Genomic DNA, 23,095 nt, shown 5'->3' with positions numbered 1-23,095 from the left:
TTCTGGCCTTCTCTATACTTCTCCATCAACATTCTCAAAGCAAACATCACATCTGTGGTGCTCTTTCCTGGCATGAAACCATACTGCTGCTCGCTGATCATCACCTCTCCTCTTAACCTAGCTTCTATTACTCTTTCCCAAATCTTCATGCTGTGGCTGATCAACTTTATACCTCTGTAGTTGTTACAGTTCTGCACATCACCCTTGTTCTTGAAAATTGGTACCAGTATGCTTCTTCTCCACTCCTCAGGCATCCTCTGACTTTCCAAGATTGTGTTAAACAACCTAATTAAAAACTCTACTGCCATCTCTGCTAAACACCTCCGTGCCGCCACAGGTATGTCAGCAATACACCCGCTAAGTGTGAAGTCGATTGGATGAATGGTTGTCGAGAAAATTGAAGGACAGTCATACAGACAAACAGAGGCTCCTCCAATTTCAGTAAGATTTGCATTCGTGCATGGATCCAGACTATCCAGTCTCACTTTGCTGTGTGTTGAGCAGGACATACACATTGACAAAGACATTTTTTTTTAAAATGTTGGCAGGTTTGCTACCATGAAGGAGAAGAGGATACTATTACTCTCAGCTACTCCCGTTAGGGGGCAGCTAACTAAAACTAAATTTTTAAGAAAACACTTCACAGCGAAAGAATATAAGAGGAACACGTCTGCCCTCTTATTGATCGTCATTCGACTCTGTCGCTGCTCATTTGCATAAAGTTGACTATTGCTCAACTTTTTTTTGCTGCCAAGTCACAGAGATTTTGTTGCCGGGGCCACTTGCAGCGCCATGTTGCTCAGTGTAGCCCAGAGACCACTGGAAATGAAGGACTTCCAGCCGCTTTGTCTCTTGTTGCAGGTGTGAGCACAGCATATGCGCTGCTAGTGGGGCGCCCGTTCGGGCGTAATCCCCCCCTCTGAACACCGTGTGGGTTGCTATGCCAGAGTGGCGCTGTTCGTGGTTCTGCTCGTTGACTCCATGGGAAGTGAAGAAGCAGAGGCAGCGATTCAATTTTTTATGACTAACTTCGCTGAAAACTTTACTGCTTGCAGCTTCCTCAAGAACCTCTCGTTCAAACGCCACACTCAACACTGCACTTCTTTGGGTCCTCGGCAATACACCCACCGAGTATAAATTCGATTGGACGAACGGTTGTTGAGAAAATTGAAGGACAGACATGCATACAGACAGACAGAGACTCCTTCAATTTGGATAAGATTTTAAAAAGGGACCGTGATATGTACAGAGTTCAATAACCTGGTTGGATTATTTTGCTCTATGGAGGATGGTGGAATACAAAAATTGACTACACTACAGCAGCTTGAGCAGGGACAACAACTGGTGAGTGAAACATCCATATTTATTCTTCATTAACTTACATTTTGGCTAAGAAGAAATGGTGTTGTAGACTGTCTAACTCTGTATGTGACCAGGTCTTGTAGTGATGTAGACTGCCGTGTCTATCTTATGTCTGAAAATGCCTTTAGTGATGTAGATGTCCTCGGTGCTGAAACATTTGAATGCAACTAGCAACCTGTCTTCTTCTTCTGTTCTTCAGAACAGGCTTGTCTGACAAAGCGGCTTCACTGCATGTTTTCTTAGACACAGGTCTGCTGGGCTCAATAAGTGACAATTTGTTTTTATGGATAGGACAGCACATGATATATCAGCTATTTTACGGTTATGAATTTTAAAATGACTTTATCAGGGCGTCCGGGTGGCGTAGTGGTCTATTCTGTTGCCTACCAACACGGGGATCTTCGGTTCGAATCCTCGCGTTACCTCCGGCTTGGTCGGGCGTCCCTACAGACACAGTTGGGCGTGTCTGCGGGTGGGAAGCCGGATGTGGGTATGTGTCCTGGTCGCTGCACTAGCGCCTCCTCTGGTTGGTATGGGTGGCTGTTCAGGGGGGAGGGGGAACTGGGGGGAATAGCGTGATCCTCCCACACGCTACGTCCCCCTGGTGAAACTCCTCATTATCGGGTGAAAAGAAGTGGCTGGTGACTCTACATGTATCGGAGGAGACGTGATAGTCTGCAGCCCTCTCCGGATCGGCAGTGACCGGGATGGCTCGGGAAGAGTGGGGTAATTGGCCAAGTACAATTGGAGAGAAAAGGGGGGGGGGGTGACTTCAACAGAGGGTCCCCTCGAGAATGCTTTACCCCCTTGTGCTGAGAGCCTAGCTGCGCCCCTGGTTTAATGAATGGGCAACTATCAGGATTACGTTTTCACACCTGTGTTAACTGAAAGAAGGCAGAAGGTTGGACTGTTTTCTTTTGCCTGTTCAATGCTTATCAGAGAAGACCGCCGTGTAAATGAAGGTAAGTAATATTTGATGAGATAATTCTGCCATGAAAATTCATATTTGCTGATTTATATCCTGTTGTTTCTGACTGATAATTATTACTGAAATAAAATCTGGTTCAAGCTTCTGCACTTCCTGCACAAGGGCATCACATCAAACTGGCAGAGTGCTTGGGGCAGGACATGCTCCTTTTAAATGGAAGGAAAAGATGAGATTTAGTAGGTTGAGTCAACACCAGCCCCGGACACAACCACTGATAATGTATTCCTGCTAATCCCATCGTGTTCCTAAAGGCACCGCAGGTGCACAACACGCCTCCTGCCATGAAAACACTAAAAGTTGATTCACAAGCAGGAAAGATCATGGTCGGCCCTTCCCACCCAGGCCACGGTCTCTTAAAAAAACACTCCCTTCTGGAAAGAGTCTAAGGTCTATAAAGGCCCAGACACATCAAACTGGCTAGCGGCGACAAAGGCCGACTGTTGTGTCGCCTGTCGTCTGGGCCAAAAAGTAGCACTTGAACACACCGCAAAGACTACAGCCGACGGCCAGCTAGCATGTACGTCCTGCTCTGATTCACTAAGCTGAACAGCCAATCAGAGTGATCTCTCTCACCGACGGGCTCCACCGACTCAACATGCTGAATCGGCTGAAAAGCTGCTGACAGGGGTCTGACTAGTGCTGACGGTGTGGGACACACCACAAAAACTAGGGTCACAGACGCTCACCGACGGCCCAACATTGGGTCGGCCTAGTGTGTCAGGGCCTTAAAAACCAGAACCTCACGTCCCAAGAACAGCTTCTTCCCAATAGCAGCAGGTCTTTCCAACAAGCCCCCACAGATACCGACACTGCCCCCGACCCACCACCCCACCCCCCCTTTAACCCTCTCTCCACACCACAACACGATATACCTACACACACACACACACACATGCACACACACACACACACACACACAGTGCAATATATCTATCTGCCCTACTGTGTCCTCTGTACATAGACATGTTGCATAAGCCCGCACTACGCTGTTAATAACCCTTACTGTACAACAACTTATGGACACAGAAGAAATTACTGACCAAAAGAGGTGGATCATTTCACCAATATTAGAGCTAATACTGGAACTAAAAATTTAACCCAAGGGCAAATTGTTTTGGTATCTGATGCTCTCCCTGAGGTTCCTCCCACTCCTTTCGCTTTAAGGGGTTTTCTGCTGTGCTTTTCTCTCATCTGAATCAAGGCTCTAAGGAGAGGAGGTGTTGTACATTTACTGTATTTACCTGTTTTGGGAAAATGTAATGTGAATGTGATGTGAATAAAAGCCCACTAGAAATGTGTCTGTAATTTAAGACTATAAAAAAGCTTGGCTATTAAATGCCACATAATCTGCAATATAGTTCAGCTACCGTGTTCTTGCACTCATTGTTGAGTACAAGAGCTGCACCCCTCTGTGGAGGGGAAGGTCAGTTACCTTTCTTTTTTGTTGAAGGTAAAAGCGACAACCACGTCTCTGTCTTGAGACAGTTTAAATTATAGTGTATACAGACTCTTTACCCTTGAGGAACGAGCACAGATAGACGAGAGATCTCAACAGAGGAAGTGATACAAGCAACTAAATCCACGCAGAGCAACAAAGCACCGGGTCCAGATGGTTTCTCAATTGAAATTGAAAGGATTTGCTACCAAGCTGGCACCAATACTTAACCTGTTGTATCAGGAAATTCTTAACCAACAGAAATTACCCCAAACTATGACACAGGCAACCATATCAGTGTTGCTTAAAAAAGACAAAGATCCCCTACTGTGTGGCTCCTATCACCCTGTAAGCTTGTTGAATTGCAACTACAAAATCCTCACAAAAATTTTGGCCATCCATATTGAAACTGTAGTCCCAATGGTTGTTAATCCTGATCAAACTGGTTTTATACCACGCAGACAGTCATTCTATAACATGTACTGCCTATTTAATGTACTGTACGCACCACACTCCGCAGTACAGACAGAAGTAGTGATTTCTTAGACGCTGAGAAGACATTCCATCACGCCGAATGGCAATATCTATTCACTGTTCTAGAAAGGTTTGGTTTTGGTTCGTCATTCCTAGCATGGGTTAAAATATTATATTGTCTACCGACAGCCACAGTGCAGACGAATAGTATTATTTCTGATTATTTTTTGCTCCATGGGGGCTGCAGACAGGGCTGCAGCCTCTCTCTTTACCTGTTCAATTTGGTGATAGAGCCACTCACTATAGCTCTTAGGGCAGAGGATGGCATTAAAGGTATCTCCTGAGGCGGTGAATCGCAAAAGGTATCGCTTTATGCAGATGACCTGTTGTTATATATATATCCAACCCAATAGAATCCATACAAAGACTATTATTTACCCTGGATAACTTTGGTCGCCTGTCAGGTTATAAGATAAACTAATCAAAGAGTTTGCTTTTTCCAATTAACCACACTGATAGAGACTATTCTAGCTTTCCACATTTAAACTTGAACAAAAGGTATGTACATATTTAGGAATCAAAGTCACCAATACAATGGGGAGTTTATATATGACCTCGCCCTCATTGTTGAGCACAAGGCGATCAGCTGCACCCCTCTGTTGAGGCGAAGGTCAATTAACTTTCTTTTTTGTTGAAGGTAACAGTGACAGCCATGTCTCTTTCTTGAGATAGTTTCGGATATAGTATATATAGACACTCTGAGATACAGTACCTCTTTCCCGAGGTCCACATCATAGTCTAGTGGTTCCAGGTCTGCTTCCTGGGTGGGTGTGGGAGTGGTTGTGGTCCCAGAGTGGAAGGTCAGCCATTCATCAGAATGTGAGCGGGGTCTCTCCTGGTGGTCCGCGGGTCTCTCTTCCCCCTGGACACTCCTGTCACCCCGCGCCTCCTCGCCCTGCACGGCCCGCTCCAGCAGCTGCAGGTCAAACTCCTGCTCCCGCCTCCACTGGACAAGAAGAGACAAAACGTACAAAAACGCCCACACAACAAAGCAAAATAGTGAGACGAATGGCCTGATGTGGCAATCAAATCAAAATCTTTGTTGATCAAGTCAATGTGAAAATGTATCGTATCGCTTCACTTGCCTTCAAAAATAATCCCATGATACTAGCACCCCTGGACAAACCCCCTGGAGGACAAACCCCCTGGACAAACATGGCAGTTACACCTTCATCATACCACATGTTTTAAAAGGGTGGGGCGTGTGTGTGTGTGTGTGTGTGTGTGTTAAGTGATCAAGTGAAAGCACGAGGACATGAGGAAAATAGAAAGTGAGAACATGCATAGACAAGGTCATATCAAATTGAAAACTTGTGGGATTACAACATGCTGTAAGTTCTCAGTGCAGTGATGAGGGAGACAGGAAGAAGACAGCTTCTTTCACACGGACCACCACAGAACACGCCTCGGCCGAGCCATCAGAGCTAACTTGACATAAAATGGAAACAAATGAATAAATATGGAGATACATATAAGAAAATGCAGGGACTTCGTTTTCAGCTCACAAGTGTAATGAATAAAAAAGAAAACATGGCCATGTGTGTGCACCAGACTGAATGCTTATTTTTTATTTCCAAACCTTCGCATCTGAAAAGAGATTTTTTTTCGCGGATTATTGATTAACAGACAAAAATATGAAAGAGAAATCAGTGTCATAGGCATTAGTTTATCTCTATGCAAGGTGACTACATGATCTGGTCTACGTAGACGGGGAGCAATGGTTCGGACAACAGGCCCCAAAGCACACGGATGGATTCAGAACAGGAACTTGTCAGTAGGACGCATGTAAGCAAATACTGTTTGATGAATGTGAATGCTTTTATCAGTGGAAAGATTAGTTCACGATATTGTGCATGCACACAAACAGAAACACAAATAGATGTACACACACACACACACACACGGAACTAGCACAGAATAGGTTAAAGGAAATTATGTCTGAAATACACAAAGAGGCCTGGTTAGAGACAGCACGAGCCAGCTGTTGGGTGTGTGTGTGTGTGTGTGTGTGTGTGTGTGTTACTAACTGCTCATCGCACAGTCAGCATGCAGAAAACAGAAACGTTTAAGACCAGTAATGAGATGGGAAATGGGACAGTGAAGAACCACGAGGAACTGCACACAACTTTTTAACGTGCATGAAATTAATCTCACAACTTGATGAGTAAGGCACATGTTAACAAAGCCCACCCTGACGCCACTGTGTCAGTGTGTTAGACCATGCATAATGTGTTATGCAGTTATTCACGTCAGTGCAAAGAAGCATGACTTTCTATCACTGCAAATTTCATAATTTTAACTGCAGTATAAACACTGAGTGGTATTATAAACTATATTATTATATAGGTATTATAAACTCTGTTATACACCCTTAAGCTGCAAAAAATATTATCAGGACACAGCAACTGCACTATCAGAAGCAGAAACTAACTGATCCTCCTTAACAAAAGTGTCAAAATACCAAAAATGACCACAGGGACAGTAGGGACAACGTACACGCCACGCTCACTGTCATCATCTGCAGCTCGTACACTGGTTACTGAATGAGATGCGGCGTGAGCTACAGGTAATCATTAGTACGACCACATCGCCACGCTCAACGGTCTGTCATGCCCCGGCCTGTGACGCCGCCCTAGTAACGTACTGAGCCCAGGTCTGCCGAGAGCGGGCGAGAGGAGGACGCCCGTGACGATGAGGAGGCGTGTCGGTCTCCGTGGCTCAGGGTGCGCTTGCGCTGACGGACGAGCGCCTTCTGGTGCCTCTTCATCCTTTCCAGCTGCTCGTCGGCGCTCATCTTCCCCCTCAGCTGCTGCTGCACCGGGTCCCCAGAGTACAGACGCTCCAAGGCACTCTTTGGTCTCTCCTGGTTAAAGGGGGGGGGGGGGCGAGAGAGAGAGAGAGAGAGAGGGGGCATATATTAGGACAGAGCAAGCACACCCACCAGAGAGAGAGCGAGACATATATATGAGAGAGAGAGAGAGAGAGAGAGAGAGAGAGAGAGAGAGAGAGAGAGAGAGGGCAGAAGGGAAAAGGCAGTGAGAGGTGAGCGAGACAGGTTGTGAGGAAAGACTGCTAGATGGAAAGAGAAGGTGAACTGAATGGAGGAGGAACAAGATGGACGAAAAGCTTCAGCTTCCACATTTTCTAATACAAGGAAACTGCAGGTGAAATAGTCACTCCAGGTGGGAGTGGTTAGATTGTATAATACAGGAAGTCCCCGGGTCAGGAACGAGTTCCGCTTTTGCGTCTGTTCGAAAGTTGAATCTGTATGCAAGTCAGAACAGTTACATACAGTTCACATCTAGCATCAGTTAGTTAAATGTTTGTCCTAGTATATAGTTTATATTTGACCTAAAACATTATTAATATAATAAAGCAACAATTTATTATTATTATTATAAATGTAACTACAGTACAGTATTTATAATTGAGAGAGAGGATGTGTGTATAGGTATAAAAAAAAACTTTAAAGAAACATAGGGGGTGTCCGGGTGGCTTGGCGGTCTATTCCGTTGCCTACCAACACGGGGATCGCCGGTTCGAATCCCCGTGTTACCTCCGGCTTGGTCGGGCGTCCCTACAGACACAATTGGCCGTGTCTGCGAATGGGAAGCCGGATGTGGGTATGCGTCCTGATTGCCGCACTAGCGCCTCCTCTGGTCGGTTGGGGCGCCTGTTCAGGGGGGAGGGGGACTGGGGGGAATAGCGTGATCCTCCCACGCGCTACGTCCCCCTGGTGAAACTCCTCACTGTCAGGTGAAAAGAGGCGGCTGGTGACTCCACATGTATGGGAGGAGGCATGTGGTGGTCTGCAGCCCTCCCCGGATCGGCAGAGGGGGTGGAGCAGAGACCAGGACGGCTCGGAAGAGTGGGGTAAGTGGCCGGGTACAATTGAGGAGGGGAAAAATCTTCGGTACATCACCGTCACGTGCCTGAGATTGACACTTCGAAGCCATGGTTGCGAGGGTAAACACACGACACATTAAAGTCAAAACGCAACAAACACAACGTTTACGCGAAGCGACTTAAAACGGCGACGAACGGACCATTGTGTGTAACTGGATTTGTTTTTAAAATTGGGCGGCTTTACGGAGGTCGGTTCGTAAGTACGGGAGTTCGTAGCCCGGGGACTGCCTGTATCCACAGAGGGTAACCCTTTAGTATGGGGAACATAGTCACCATTAATTAGGTGATTATTAGCATGCAAATTAGCGACATATTGGCTCTTAATTGGTCATTATTACATACTCATTAATGCCTTATTCTGCATGGCCTTATTATACAACCAGTAAGCCATTAACTATGAGTTTTCCCTCTATAACCTCAGAAGTATTGCTTATTAGTAGCACCATCTCAATATGCTTTGCTTAGTATGGCCTTTATAAGGTGGTAGTACCACAAGAAGAGTTATTCTCCCTTACTAACACTTAATGAATATGCTCTGTTCTTACATAACAACACACAAAACTACAAGTGTTCATAGTGTTAAATTACTGTAAATTAAGTTTTTTTACTTAGAATATGTTCCCCATACTAAAGTGTTACTAAAGCCATCTTTTACATGTAAGTTGATTACATGTAAGTACATGTAAAAGAAAACCATCGTGCTTCTTTTCTCCTACTATTTTTCCATGTACCTTGATATCAGCTATTTCTCGGAAAAATTAGACAACGCTGACGGCACTATCACATGGCAAATGTTTATTAACTGTAAATGAGCTCTTCTGTGTGACCAGTCCGTTTTACAACTTATTATAAATGTCACTAAATCTCATTCTTAAATTACCCACTGCTCTTATTGTCATTGTCTTTCTGTTGACGTTGCAGAATCTCTACCGATTCTGTCTCTCCTTCGTCTTTGAGTCTTGGGTTTGACTCTGAGCCTCACCTTCATGCCTGCAGAAGAGGCTGTTCTCCGCAGGGTCACGTAGGAGGAGATGTTTGAAGACTGGTTCAGCCTGGACAAGGAGCCAGCCGGTCCTGAGAGAAAGCCAGCAGACATGAAAACCCCACGCCATACCACAGTGACAACTGTCTGGGTGTGTGTATGTCAGAAAACCAAGCCTGACCTCAGTCAACACGCGCTTAATGGGACACGGTCACGATTTTCAGCCTTATCGCTACATATATATTGTAGGGATAACACTCCACTCGCAGTCATAATCCTGAGCAGTCTTTCTGTGTCTCTGAAACACCATTGAAACTGTGTGGAAAATTGTCCACCACAGACGGTCTGACGGATTATCCCTGAATCGCTGTCTTTACACAGCATTCGGTGGCATAACAACTGTTTGTAGAATTTATTCACATTTTCTTATACGCATAGTCTCCATGGACTATGTTTGTGGATGACACTGTGATCTGTAGTGAGAGTAGGGTGCAGCTTGAGGAGAGCCTGGAGAGCCTGGAGAGGTGGAGGTATGCACTGGAGAGAAGAGGAATGAAAGTCAGTAGGAGCAAGATGCAATACCTATGCGTGAACGAGAGGGAAGACAGCAGAATGGTGAGGATGCAAGGAGTAGAGGTGACGAAGGCATATGAGTTTAAATACTTGGGGTCAACTGTCCAAAGTAACGGGGAGTGCAGAAGCGAGGTGAAGAAGAGAGTACAGGCAGGGTGGAGTGGGTGGAGAAGAGTGTCAGGAGTGATTTGTGACAGAAGGGTACCAGCAAGAGTTAAAGGGAAGGTTTACAAGAGGGTTGTGAGACCAGCTATGTTGTATGGTTTGGAGACAGTGGCACTGACAAAAAGACAGGAGGTGGAGCTGGAGGTGGAAACAGATGATCCGCTGTGGTGACCCCTAACGGGAGCAGCCGAAAGTAGTAGTAGTAGTAGTTATACGATGTAATATATTTTGATGTAGCCCTACAAAGGTAGTTGCAAACCAGAAAGTCAGGGTTTTAGTATTTTTCTCATCCACAGGTTGTCTGCCAGTGATGTCACTGACAGAGACTTTTCTGCACATAAACAGAAGACTATGCAATATTATGTCTGTTAATGGAGTGTTATTCTTACAACCTAGACATGGTTTCCCTTTGACAGAGTTCCTTGCTTAACTCCTACACAACGGTACTTAAGCTGGAGAAGTCCCCCTCTTACCTCTGCTAGGTAAGGTCTGGTAGCCTCCCAAGTGCCCTGACGCCATAATTTCAATATGACTGGAGCCATCTCCAACTCCAAGGAGCTCAGGCTCACTCAGGAACGGCCTCAGTTCAATCTGTGACGCGAAGACAAAGGTTAGAAAAGTCTATACTGTTAAACGCACAGACGGGCGCTTGTATGGACACACACGGACGCGGACTCATGCACCTTGCCATCTCCGTTGGTGTACTGCCCAATCTCTCTGTCCCTTTTGCGCTCATCAGACTGCCGTTTGAGGCCGCGTACGGAGGTGTGCCGGATGACGGTACCCTCCCTGGGCAAGGGCGGCACATCGGGTGGGTGCTCGTCGGGACTGTAGACCTGAGGTAGGGGCGGTCTGGGAGGGGCGTTTTCCTCGCACTGCACACACACACACACACACACAACAGTGAGTCAGAAGTTGTTTAGAGAGAGCCAAACTTACAAGTGCACTGTGCTCTAATAAACCCAGATGACGAGAGCGGAACAGACCACTCACCCATGCAGGTGCAGCAGCGGCGGAGGTGGGGGAGTGTTGCAGGGGCGGTTGGCTGGGGCTGGGGAAAAAGGCGGAGGTGTGGCTGGTGGGGCTGAGGCGGGGGCTGTGCTGCTGATGGCACGGCCTCATCTCCACTGCAGCTGGATTCCCAGACACAGAAGGCACGGAGGACACCAACACCGAAGGCACAAGTTTCCTCTCTGGGGAGTCAAACGTGCACGTATGACCGTGCACGTGAAAACAGATGAGGTAAGTGAGCACACGCAGACTCAACAGATCTGATCAGAGGTCTGGGGTTAAAGGTCATTATAAATCCACAAAATCTGACATATATATTCAGAAAGAAATGGAAGTGTCAGGTAGGGTTTTGTGAGGGGAGGGAGTTTGATTTGACCGACAGCCTTTTTTTTTTTTGGTGTGGATTTTTCTCCCAGAATGCATTTGGCCAGTTACCCCACTCTCTGAGCCATCCTAGTCACTGCTCCACCCCTCTGCCGATCCAGGGAGGGCTGCAGACTACCACATGCCTCCTGCGATATATGTGGAGTCGCCAGCTGTTTCTTTTCACCTGACAGTGAGGAGTTTCACCAGGGGGGATGTAGCGCGTGGGAGGATCACGCCATTCCCACCAGTTCCCCCTCCCCCCCGATCAGGTACCCCAAACGACCAGAGGAGGCGCTAGTGCAGAGACCAGGACACATACCCACATCCGGCTTCTCACCTGCAGACACGGCCAATTTTGTCTGTAGGGATGCCCGACCAAGCTGGAGGTAACACCGGGATTCGAACCGGCGATCCCCGTGTTGGTAGGCAACGGAATAGACCGCTACGCTACCCGCACTTCTGACAGCCAGTTTTAGAAGAATATTGATAGCGATATGCTATTGGCTAGTTTCAGTTGGTGGTAGAGGATCACTAGTTTTCTCAGTCACACCCATGTTGTTAGACATTTTGCTGGTGTACATCCACAAGTGTAGAATGACATGACTAAAAGAAACATTACTCTTATAAGAGAGAAACATTACTCTTATAAACACGAAAGATCTAGCGACAGCACAAACCTGTGGTGGTAAGACAGAGATCAGCCTGGAAAAGGGCTGGATGTACATATGTAACTAATGTATGGTGGTCTGAAGACAGATGTCCTTGCCTGCCTAAGTGTTTGTCTCCTTATTATGTGGAACTGGCACATGGGAAGGACCATGTGTCGGTTCTGTGATGGCCTGGCAGCCTGTACAGGGTGTCTCCCCGCCTGCCACCCAATGACTGCTGGGATAGGCTCCAGCATCCCGCAACCCTGACTGGGACAAGCAGCTTGGAGAATGGATGGATGGATGGATTTTTGTGAACTTCTAGAACATTGTGTTGATGTAAATTAAGTGCAGAAAAAAAAAGGTAACAAGAATGAAAAACATTTTTCATGTCATGGGACCTTTACACGACAGTATGTCATATAAACTTGATGATAAAGAGACCTAAGATTTTCTGCAGTACATCAGTACAGCTCCAGGGGGGGCAGGCCCACCTGGCAGGCTGTCTCACCTGGGTTGGTGACAGAGTTGACAGTGACTTGGTAGTTGGCTTTACTGGAGCTGAGGCCTGCAATCACATCCTCAATCCTCCACAGCTCCTTCCTGATCTGAGCCTTCTCCTCCTGCTCACACACACACACACACACACACCAATGAGACACAGACCCACACACACACCAATGAGCAGACATACAAACCAAACACACATACACAAACACATATATAAACACACACATACACACATTTTGAAAACTTTCTTTGGCCCTACATTGTTGCACAAGTATAATTAGTTGTGTAACAGGACCAACTTATGTCATGGTAAAACTGCAGTAGCCTGTGAGTCTGCAGGAACAAAATGTGTAACCTGCTCTAAGCAGCAAACCCTTTCTACAGCTCGCTCATCACATCAAGACCTCCCCAACCATTAGCTGCCTCCTCTGAGTGAGCACATAGCAAATGTGCATGAACCAGAACTCCTCCACACCATGACGGCAGGCTATAGTCCTAGGTGCATGTGCATGTCAATCCTGCACGCACACGCACACGCACACACTTCGGCAGTCACTCAAAGGTCAAGTATGACTGTCCTCCTTCTAGGTCCTTGTAGGTCTTCAGGTGGGTGTAGATCCGTGCAGGAGAATGCTTGCATATGACAGCTTTTTTACGTGGAGTGGCTGATGTGCCTGCAGCCACCACACGGTCCTTGGCAGGGGGTGGCCAGAGTTCAATGGCACGGAGAACCAAGACGATTGGGGACCACCCTCTGTTGCAGCCTTCATCCACCTTCACTGCCGCTGTGATCTGGAGACATCTTCCACCAGTTCCGCCGCGGAGGTCTTTGTTAGATCGTGCTTCGTCTGGAACCTTCTCGTTGACCTATCCGCCTTGTTTGACCCTACCAGGAGCCAAGCTCCAGATGGCATAGCTCTTGGAATCATCAGTACATGCAAGTTTCACCACGGCAAGGTGGCGATGCAGGGGAAGAACACACACACACGCACACACACACAGTCATCGAGGCCACGCACCTGAGAGACATCACCGCGGCTCATCTGACCCTGAAGCGCAGACCTTAGCCTATCCACGTCTCTTTCTATCTGACTGTACTCATTCCACGCATTCTCCATCTCCTGGAAGAAAACAAACACACAGCCAACAAATAACAGCAGTCACTCAACATCAGAAGCGGGTCACTGGGGCATCAGATGTTGTACTCATTCTATCCTGAGCGAGTGAACTGGCTTCTACTGTCATGAATTTAAGAATCCCCAAAAGAGCTTCTGCCCTGTTATTCAGCTGAGATTTACAGTACAGTGTATAGTCTGGATGACAGAGCCTGTGTGTGTGGTGTGATGCAGTTGAGAGAAGTCATCTGAAGTGGTGGGGCTGTAGTGTGATGTGAGCTGCTGGCTGGGTTTACACAGCATGCAGAACGGCTGCAGAACAGCCTGGAAGTGTAGTCCACTCCCATTGGGCCCTGTGTTAGTAGGTTAGAGTGTTTACACCAGCCGCAAGTCCATGTGTATTCAGATTATAGCTTCAATTCGAATAAAGTGTGGGCATCTAGTCTATTTTCTGAGCACATCACGGGTTGCTGTCACAAAAAAACACCGGGGAAATACTCTTATAGGTATCAAAGCTAAACTTGTGTCTTTTTGTGATTATTGGCTGTTTATTACCTATATAAGCACTATCGTTAATTAACAGCGATCATGGGGAGCTCAGTGTTAAACGTTATATGATATCACTCTCCAAATGAAGATGACATTGTCACTGAATTTCCAAATCAAAATTGAGGTTTTGCTATTTCTGGTATCTAGGGTGAAGAGAGGAGCAGAGCTGTCAACTGATCACCACCTGAGTTGGATCAGATGGCAGGGAAGGCTGCCGGACAGACCTCGCAGATCCAAACGTGTAGTGAGGGTGAACTGGGATCATCTGGCGGAGGCCCCTGTCTGTGAGGTCTTCAACTCCCACCTCCGGAAGAAGTTCTCGTGTATCCCGAGGGAGAATGGGGACATGGAGTATGAGTGGGCCACGTTCAAAGCCTCTATTGCAGATGTGGCAGGTAGGAGCTGTAGCCATAAGGTCATCAGTGCATGCCGAGTTGGCAACCTAACAACCCGCTAGTGGACACTGGCAGTGAGAGAAGCCGTCACGCTGAAGAAGGAGACCTTTCGGGCTTGGTTGGCCCAGGGGTCTCCTGAAGCAGCAGACATGTACCGAGTGGGCAGAAGGGCCGTGGCTTCAGCAGTCATAGAAGCAAAAACTCAGGTGTGGGAGAAATTCAGCGAGGCTAGGGAGGAGGACTTTCAGTTGGCCTCAAGGACGTTCTGGCAAACCATCCGGCGACTCAGGAAGGGGAAGCACTCAGGCTGTGTTCAGCCAGGGAGGGGAACTGCTGACCCGGACTGGGGATGCTGTTGGGTGGTAGAAAGAACACTCTGAGGAGCTCCTGAACCCGGCTAACACATCCTCAGTGGAGGAGGTAGAGTCTAAAGACTCGGGGAAAGCCCCACCCATATCCCTGGCAGAGTTCTCTGAGGTAGTTAAGAAGCTCCTCAGTGGGAAGTGGATGAGATTCGCCTTGAGATGCCGAGGGCTCTGGACACTGTTGGGCTGTCTTGGCTGACACGCCTCTTCAGTGTCGTATGGAGGTCAGGGACAGTACCTGTGGAGTGGCAGACTGGGGTGGTGGTTCCCATATTTAAAAAAGGGGACCGGAGGGTGTGCTCCAATTATCGGGGCATCACACTGCTCAGCTTCCCTGGGAAAGTCTACTCTAGGGTTCTGGAAAGGTGGCTCCGACCGATTGTCGAACCTTGGATCCAGGAGGAACAATGTGGATTCTGTCGTGGCCGTGGAACAAAGGACCAGCTCTTTACTCTTGTGGAAGAGCTGGGGGGGGGGCATGGGAGTTTGAGCAGCCAGTCTACATGTGTTTTGTGGACTTGGAGAAGGCTTATGACCATATACTCTGGGGCACTCTGTGGGGGGTACTGCGGGAGTATGGGGTACCGGGGCAGTTGCTACAAGCCACCCGGTCCTTGTATAACCAAAGTGAGAGCTGTGTCTGCATTCTCGGCACAAAGTCAAACATGTTTTCAGTGGGTGTCGGACTCCGCCAAGGTTGTCCCGTCTCCGATTCTGTTTGTGCTATTCATGGACAGGATCTCTAGGTGCAGCCAAGGTGAGCAGTATGTCCGTTTTGGGAACCTCAGAATTGCATCCCTGCTCTTCGCAGATGAGGTGGTTTTGTTGGCTTCATCAGAACGGGACCTCCAGCGTGCACTGGGGAGGTTTGCAGCTGAGTGTGAAATGGCCGGGATGAGAGTCAGCGCCTCCAAGTCTGAGGCCATGGTTCTCGACTGGAAAATGGTGGATTGCTCCCTCTGGGTTGGGGATGAGTTGTTGCCTCAAGTGAAGGAGTTCAAGTATCTCGGGGTCTTGAAGTGAGGGTAGGATGGAGCGGGAGAGTGACAGTGCAGTATCAGCAGTAATACGGACGCTGTACCAGACCATTGTGGTGAAGAAGGAGCTGAGCCAGAAGGCAAAGCTCTCAATTTACCAGTAAATCTTCGTTCCAACCCTCAGCTATGGTCATGAGCTTTGGGTAGTGACTGAAAGGGTGAGATCACGGATACAAGCGGCTGAAATGAGTTTCCTCTGTAGGGTGTCTAGGCTGAGCCTTAGAGATAGGATGAGGAGCTCGGACATCCGGAGGGAGCTTTGAGTAGAGCTGCTGCTCCTTCGCGTGGAAAGGAGCCAGTTGAGGTGGTTCGGGCATCTAATTAGGACGCCTCCTGGGCGCCTTCCGTTGGAGGTTTACCGGGCACGTCCAACTGCGAGGAGACCCCGGGGTAGACCCAGAACTCGCTGGATGGACTACATGTCCAAACTGGCCTGGGAACGTCTCGGGATCCACCAGGAGGAGCTGTAGAGCATCGCTGGGGAGAGGGACGTCTGTAGTGCCCTCCGGTGTGCTCCAATTATCGGGTTTCCCCTCTTGCCTTAAGGTTTACAGGTTTTTAATTACAGGTTTTCCCTCTTGCCTTAAGGTCTGTTTCCTCCATCTGAAACACTGAGATAGTGACACATCAATCCAATCCTCCTTCACACTAGCCAAAGCTGTGACTGACCCAAATGTTTTTTTTTTTATTTCGAAGAGCATTAATTTCTCATCAACATCACTGTGTGGAGACTCATAGTGTTATATACACTACCGTTCAAAAGTTTGGGATCACATTGAAATGTCCATATTTTTGAAGGAAAAGCACTGTACTTTTCAATGAAGATAACTTTAAACTAGTCTTAACTTTAAAGAAATACACTCTATACATTGCTAATGTGGTAAATGACTATTCTAGCTGCAAATGTCTGGTTTTTGGTGCAATATCTACATAGGTGTATAGAGGCCCATTTCAAGCAACTATCACTCCAGTGTTCTAATGGTACAATGTGTTTGCTCATTGGCTCAGAAGGCTATTTGATGATTAGAAAACCCTTGTGCAATCATGTTCACACATCTGAAAACAGTTTAGCTCGTTACAGAAGCTACAAAACTGACCTTCCTTTGAGCAGATTGAGTTTCTGGAGCATCGCATTTGTGGGGTCAATTAAACGCTCAAAATGGCCAGAAAAAGAGAACTTTCATCTGAAACTCGACAGTCTATTCTTGTTCTTAGAAATGAAGGCTATTCCATGCGAGAAATTGCTAAGAAATTGAAGATTTCCTACACCGGTGTGTACTACTCCCTTCAGAGGACAGCACAAACAGGCTCTAACCAGAGTAGAAAAAGAAGTGGGAGGCCGCGTTGCACAACTGAGCAGGAAGATAAGTACATTAGAGTCTCTAGTTTGAGAAACAGACGCCTCACAGGTCCCCAACTGGCATCTTCATTAAATAGTACCCGCAAAACACCAGTGTCAACATCTACAGTGAAGAGGCGGCTGCGGGATTCTGGGCTTCAGGGCAGAGTGGCAAAGAAAAAGCCATATCTGAGACTGACCAATAAAAGAAAAAGATTAAGATGGGCAAAAGAACACAGACATTGGACAGAGGAAGACTGGAAAAAAGTGTTGTGGACGGATGAATCCAAGTTTGAGGTGTTTGGATCACAAAGAAGAACGTTTGTGAGACGCAGAACAAATGAAAAGATGCTGGAAGAATACCTGACGCCATCTGTTAAGCATGGTGGAGGTAATGTGATGGTCTGGGGTTGCTTTGGTGCTGGTAAGGTGGGAGATTTGTACAGGGTAAAAGGGATTCTGAATAAGGAAGGCTATCACTCCATTTTGCAACGCCATGCCATACCCAGTGGACAGCGCTTGATTGGAGCCAATTTCATCCTACAACAGGACAATGACCCTAAACACACCTCCAAATTGTGCAAGAACTATTTAGAGCAGAAGCAGGCAGCTGGTATTCTATCGGTAATGGAGTGGCCAGCGCAGTCACCAGATCTGAACCCCATTGAGCTGTTGTGGGAGCAGCTTGACCGTATGGTATGCAAGAAGTGCCCATCCAACCAATCCAACTTGTGGGAGCTGCTTCTGGAAGCGTGGGGTGCAATTTCTCCAGATTACCTCAACAAATTAACAGCTAGAATGCCAAAGGTCTGCAATGCTGTAATTGCTGCAAATGGAGGATTCTTTGACGAAAGCAAAGTTTGATGTAAAAAAAATCTTATTTCAAATACAAATCATTATTTCTAACCTTGTCAATGTCTTGACTCTATTTTCTATTCATTTCACAACATATGGTGGTGAATAAGTGTGACTTTTCATGGAAAACACAAAATTGTTTGGGTGATCCCAAACTTTTGAACGGTAGTGTACATTCAAAGCAAAAAGTTTTGCAGTATGTTTCATAATCGTTTCACTGCCTAGCTCTTCCACAGGTTTTCTTTTATAACATTAAGTTTAATTATTTGCATTTGAACATGGAAAGCTTTCACCTCCTTTGGGTGAAGTGAGGTGTTACACTACCGCCCTCCTTTGGGAAGTGCGTCCCCCGAAGGGGGGGGGGTAGTGTAACAACCACGGATGACTAGACTCACTAGACCTTGGCTAATGGGTCAGACCCTTTAGTCGACTGGTTAACGTAGTTGCCGTGGTGCGGGAGACCCGGGTTCGTGTCCCGGCTGCGGCGATCCCCGGCTGCCCCCCAAATTCACTACATATATTTCATGCATTATTTCTATCCATTCATCAATGGTGGGTGGCTCTGGTTTTAGCCACTTTCTTGTGACAGCCTTTTTGCTCGCTTCCAGAAGTATTTGCAAGTGTCTTATCATTGGTGTTCCACCCTTCAAATGAGATCTCACCCATGTGTACAGTAACACATCTGAAAGGAATGTTGACTCCAAATACATTATTCATGTGTTTATGGATTTCCTGCCTATAAATTACAATAATCTGACAATTCCAAAAAATATGGAAGTGATTGGCGTCATGTATCCCACATAGTCTCCAGTATGTTCCACTGCTTCCCTGATGTCACTTTTGCAGGGGCGTAATAAAAAACCTTACAACATTTTTCCAACAAAATTCTCGCCGTGTAGTTGAACTAGTTGAATTCCACTGCCCTTGACATATTCTTTACCCAAGTCTTAATTCAAAAGTGGCCTGAAGCTCTCTCTCTCTCTCATCGCTGTTGTTTCATTCAATTGTGGTGTTTAAAAAAAAGAAAGAAAGAAGACTTAACTCGGGGAAGACAGGTCTCCATGTTTACATTAAACCACATTAAGCAAGTCATGAGTACAAAACACCTCACTGTGTATTCATACCACCAGTAACGGCTGGATGTGCACCTTACCGTGGAGACCTGGGAGATGTCAGCCCTGATATGCACCACGTCCTCCTGCAGTAATCTCTGCTGATAGGCGATCTTCTCAGCGTGGGCCGGCTGGTCCCGGTACTGCTCCATCTGCTGGTGGGAAACGTCCAGCACCGACTCCAGCTTGTCCTGGATGAGGACAGAGGTACACTGCATCATGTACACTGACAGGGGGATTACACACTCACACTCACACACACACAGTCCTTGCTCTCTCTCTCTCTCGCTCTCTCACACACACACACACACACACACACACACACACACACACACACACACACACACACACACACACACACATATTCCTTGTTCACACACACACACACACACACACACAAAACACAATATGAAGGATGAAGGTGAGATAAGGTCAGGGACCTTGTCTTCTTTCAGACTGCGTATCTTGGCCTCCAGCTCCTGCAGAATCTTATCTTGCTCGCACAGTCGACTTAACTTCACCTACAACACACACACACACACACACACACACACACACACACACACACAAGTGGAAGAGACGAGAGACACAGTGTGAAGTGGAGGGAGCGAGACAGTCTGATAGAAAGTCCTCTTGTCGCCGGGCCGGGCCGGGCCGGGCCGGGACCCCCGTGTGTACCGGCAGCCCAGAACACAGCAGAACATTCTGTCAGCTGACTGAAGGGGGCAGCGTGTCTGATATGTGTTTCCGTGCGGAGCCCAGGCCTTCTAACGTGTTGAGGAAGAAGGACCGATAGCCGTCGCCGTCTGTAAACACGTCAATAAGGCCCATGTGGGCGGCGGGCCCGCAGGAATTGCACTCGTTAGCCCGGCGGGGCATATCAAAGAGCCGGCGTGCTTGGCGGGCTGTCTGGGTGCCCGTTACGAGTAATCATAATCAGAAATCCATGCTCCCAAATTCACTTTCTGCACAGGCCGCACTCATCCGCAGTGACAGATTTGTTTTGCCAGAAATGGGTTATGTGTTCATGAACACAACACGAGGCCCTGTCTCGCCCCGCGCGTCCTCCTCAGTTCTATTCATCAGTCTGTTCTATTAATTATTAAGCTGTTTTTATTTTGCTGCCGTATATTGTTGTTTTTAATTGCATGAAATATTCATTGTTCGGACAAATTCACTCGAAATCGCTTATAAATTGTTAAATTGGAACAATGCTAATGATTGAAGAGCCAGGACGTCCGTCTTATTTACCTCCGTTCAGCGCAAAACAAAGAGGCAGAGGAGCAGGACGGGGCAAATCAAACTGAAAAATTCAACAGCTCCACATCTAAAAGTCCCATTACATGTATTTTTCCCTTTAAATTGCAGGGCTGGAAATAAAAGCTGTGGTCGATAGTCTCGGGCCCTCCGTGTACAGCGAGGATGCACGTCCCCACAGTGCTGCAGCGCTCACACACTCCTCGGCCTCTGTTTACCACGACTGAGGAACACACACACACACACACACAGACACACACAGACACACACACACACACACACACACACACACACACACACACAGACACACACAGCCGCCTTGCTGCAGTGCACTGTATGGAGGAAATGATGGATCTTTTTTTGGGGGGGGGGATTTTTTTCCCCTTTTTCTCCCCAATTGTATCTGGCCAATTACCCCACTCTTCCGAGCCGCCCCGGTCTCTGCTCCACCCCCTCTGCTGATCCGGGGAGGGCTGCAAACTACCACATGCCTCCTCCCATACATGTGGAGTCGCCAGCCGCTTCTTTTCACCTGACACTGAGGAGTTTCACCAGGGGGATGTAGTGCATGGGAGGATCACGCTATTTCCCCCGGTTCCCCCTCCCCCCCAAACAGGCGCCCCGACCAACCAGAGGAGGCGCTAGTGCAGCGATCAGGACACATACCCACATCCGGCTTCCCACCCGCAGACACGGCCAATTGTGTCTGTAGGGACACCCAACCAAGGCGGAGGTAATACAGGGATTCGAACTGGCGATCCCTGTGTTGGTAGGCAACGGAACAGATCGCTACACTACCCGGACACCCGGAAATGACGGATCTTGAAGAAAAGAAAAGACATGGGTAAGGCGGGTGTGTGTCGGGCTGTCGCGTTAGGGGCGAGGGAGGGTGGAGGAGATGTACTTACATCAGCGTCACTTTCTGCTATTTTGACAGGTCTCAGCAGGCGCTCTTTCAGACTTTCACGTCCGGTCACCTGAAAATGCCCCATCAGCAAACACAAAATCCCACTTATGATACCATTAGCTGGACAACATCGAACGTCTTTACTGTAAAAGTGCCATTTAACAGATCACATCAACTGCTCCACAAAACTTCAAGCCACAGCATACGTACAGCGTGTCTGCTGGACACGTCTAGCTAGCTAAATGAATCTGGGCAAAACGACACCTTAAATAAAACATGTAGCTAGGAAAGAAATTAGCTAAGAAAAAAAGAAACACAAAATGAGCAGGACTCGATGCAAGGCATTTGCTGGTAGGATGAGACTTTGTGCAGAAGCTGTGCAAAACCATAGCAAGACGGCATCTGCATGTTTAGGTGGAGGGAAGGCCTGAGCGACAGGAAACCACAACGCTGCTCTTTCCAGGCTGCTCATTACTGTCACAGGATTAACGAGCACGTCCTCCATATGGACCATGAAGGAAGGAAACACTAAATGTGACACTTCCCTCAAAGGTCCTTACTATATATGTCCAACGACTTGGCATAAGAAAGGAAACTCTGGATTCAGTTAGGTCATACTTGTATCGTTGGTGATAATCGACTTGCTTTCTGTCCTTTCATAATGAGAGCGCAAGCACTTCCATCATGCAAGCATTTGTCTTTCAAAGAGCACCCTTGGGCCGTCTGTCTCCCATTGGCAAGCAAAGTAGAAGTGTCCATCATTTCAGCACACTCAGGGGAGCATGCAGGGACGTTCCTTGGCATACCCCAATACTCCTGTCACATAGAGTTTCACACATCACACAAGACAACGTCTTTATGAGTACAACATGACACAATCTCCTGTCACCAGACAACTCCAGGGATGCAGACTCCATTCCATTCAAAAAAAGCAGTGAACATCTCATTTGCACTTTGTATGCACACCGTGCTTACATTCCATCTGTACCCAAAACTCGAAGAGGAGTTTTCAAGCACATTGTGCACTGAAACGATCATCGGGTCAATACTTTGGATCTGTTTTCAAAACAGGAAACGGACTGGTGTTACAAGACGTACTGTACATATCAAAAGATGATCTCTCTCTCTCTCCTCTCCAGGGAAAAACAAAACAGAATGCCAGTTAGGTTCCCGTGGCGGTACACATACAAATCGAAATGCTTCAAGTAACCCCGCACTGCTGTGGAGGGGACGAGAGACGAGAGACCTCGCTGCTAAATGAAGAACACCAGCGATGGGCCTTCGTCATTGTGCTCTTCAAACATAAAACCCTTGCAGGAATAGAAGTCTGCATGACTCAAAATGTTTTGAGATGCAGTCATGTGCTGCTAATACCTCAAGTCCTGATAGTGCACGCATCATCCACTATAATGGATCATCCACTATAACGGATCATCCGCTATAACGGGGTGACTTGGGTTTGTATCTCACATGAAAGCATGGTATTACCCCCCCCCACCCTTAAGAGTTTGATCTCATGTGTTTGGGTGTTAGCATGGCCGAAACATGACCGAAAGACTACTGACTCAAATGAAACAAAAATCAGATAGTAAGAGATACCATCCCATAAGGCTCCCATGAAATTTTGGACAAACTGGGTCAAAGGTCACTAAAAACGTGAAATTCGAATATTTGTTTGTTTGTTG

General features: G+C 47.2%; 1 protein-coding gene across 1 annotated transcript in view; it reads right to left on the bottom strand.

Moving 5' to 3' along the window:
• The window catches only part of plekha7b (pleckstrin homology domain containing, family A member 7b), a 176,292-nt gene that overhangs the window by 15,091 nt on the left and 138,106 nt on the right, over positions 1 to 23,095 (bottom strand). The window contains exons 15-25 of the mRNA XM_056278536.1: positions 21,412 to 21,480; positions 19,687 to 19,767; positions 19,288 to 19,437; positions 13,499 to 13,600; positions 12,481 to 12,592; positions 10,939 to 11,138; positions 10,629 to 10,820; positions 10,419 to 10,536; positions 9,208 to 9,299; positions 6,964 to 7,182; positions 5,032 to 5,265 (exon numbers count right to left, since the gene is read on the bottom strand). Of these exons, the coding sequence (XP_056134511.1) occupies positions 5,032 to 5,265; positions 6,964 to 7,182; positions 9,208 to 9,299; positions 10,419 to 10,536; positions 10,629 to 10,820; positions 10,939 to 11,138; positions 12,481 to 12,592; positions 13,499 to 13,600; positions 19,288 to 19,437; positions 19,687 to 19,767; positions 21,412 to 21,480 (1,569 nt within the window). The remainder of the gene's footprint in view (positions 1 to 5,031; positions 5,266 to 6,963; positions 7,183 to 9,207; positions 9,300 to 10,418; positions 10,537 to 10,628; positions 10,821 to 10,938; positions 11,139 to 12,480; positions 12,593 to 13,498; positions 13,601 to 19,287; positions 19,438 to 19,686; positions 19,768 to 21,411; positions 21,481 to 23,095) is intronic.

This window comes from Lampris incognitus, chromosome 4 (assembly GCF_029633865.1).
Source record: "Lampris incognitus isolate fLamInc1 chromosome 4, fLamInc1.hap2, whole genome shotgun sequence".
Taxonomy (NCBI): Eukaryota; Metazoa; Chordata; class Actinopteri; order Lampriformes; family Lampridae; genus Lampris; species Lampris incognitus.
This window is presented reverse-complemented; position numbering and strand designations above follow the sequence as displayed.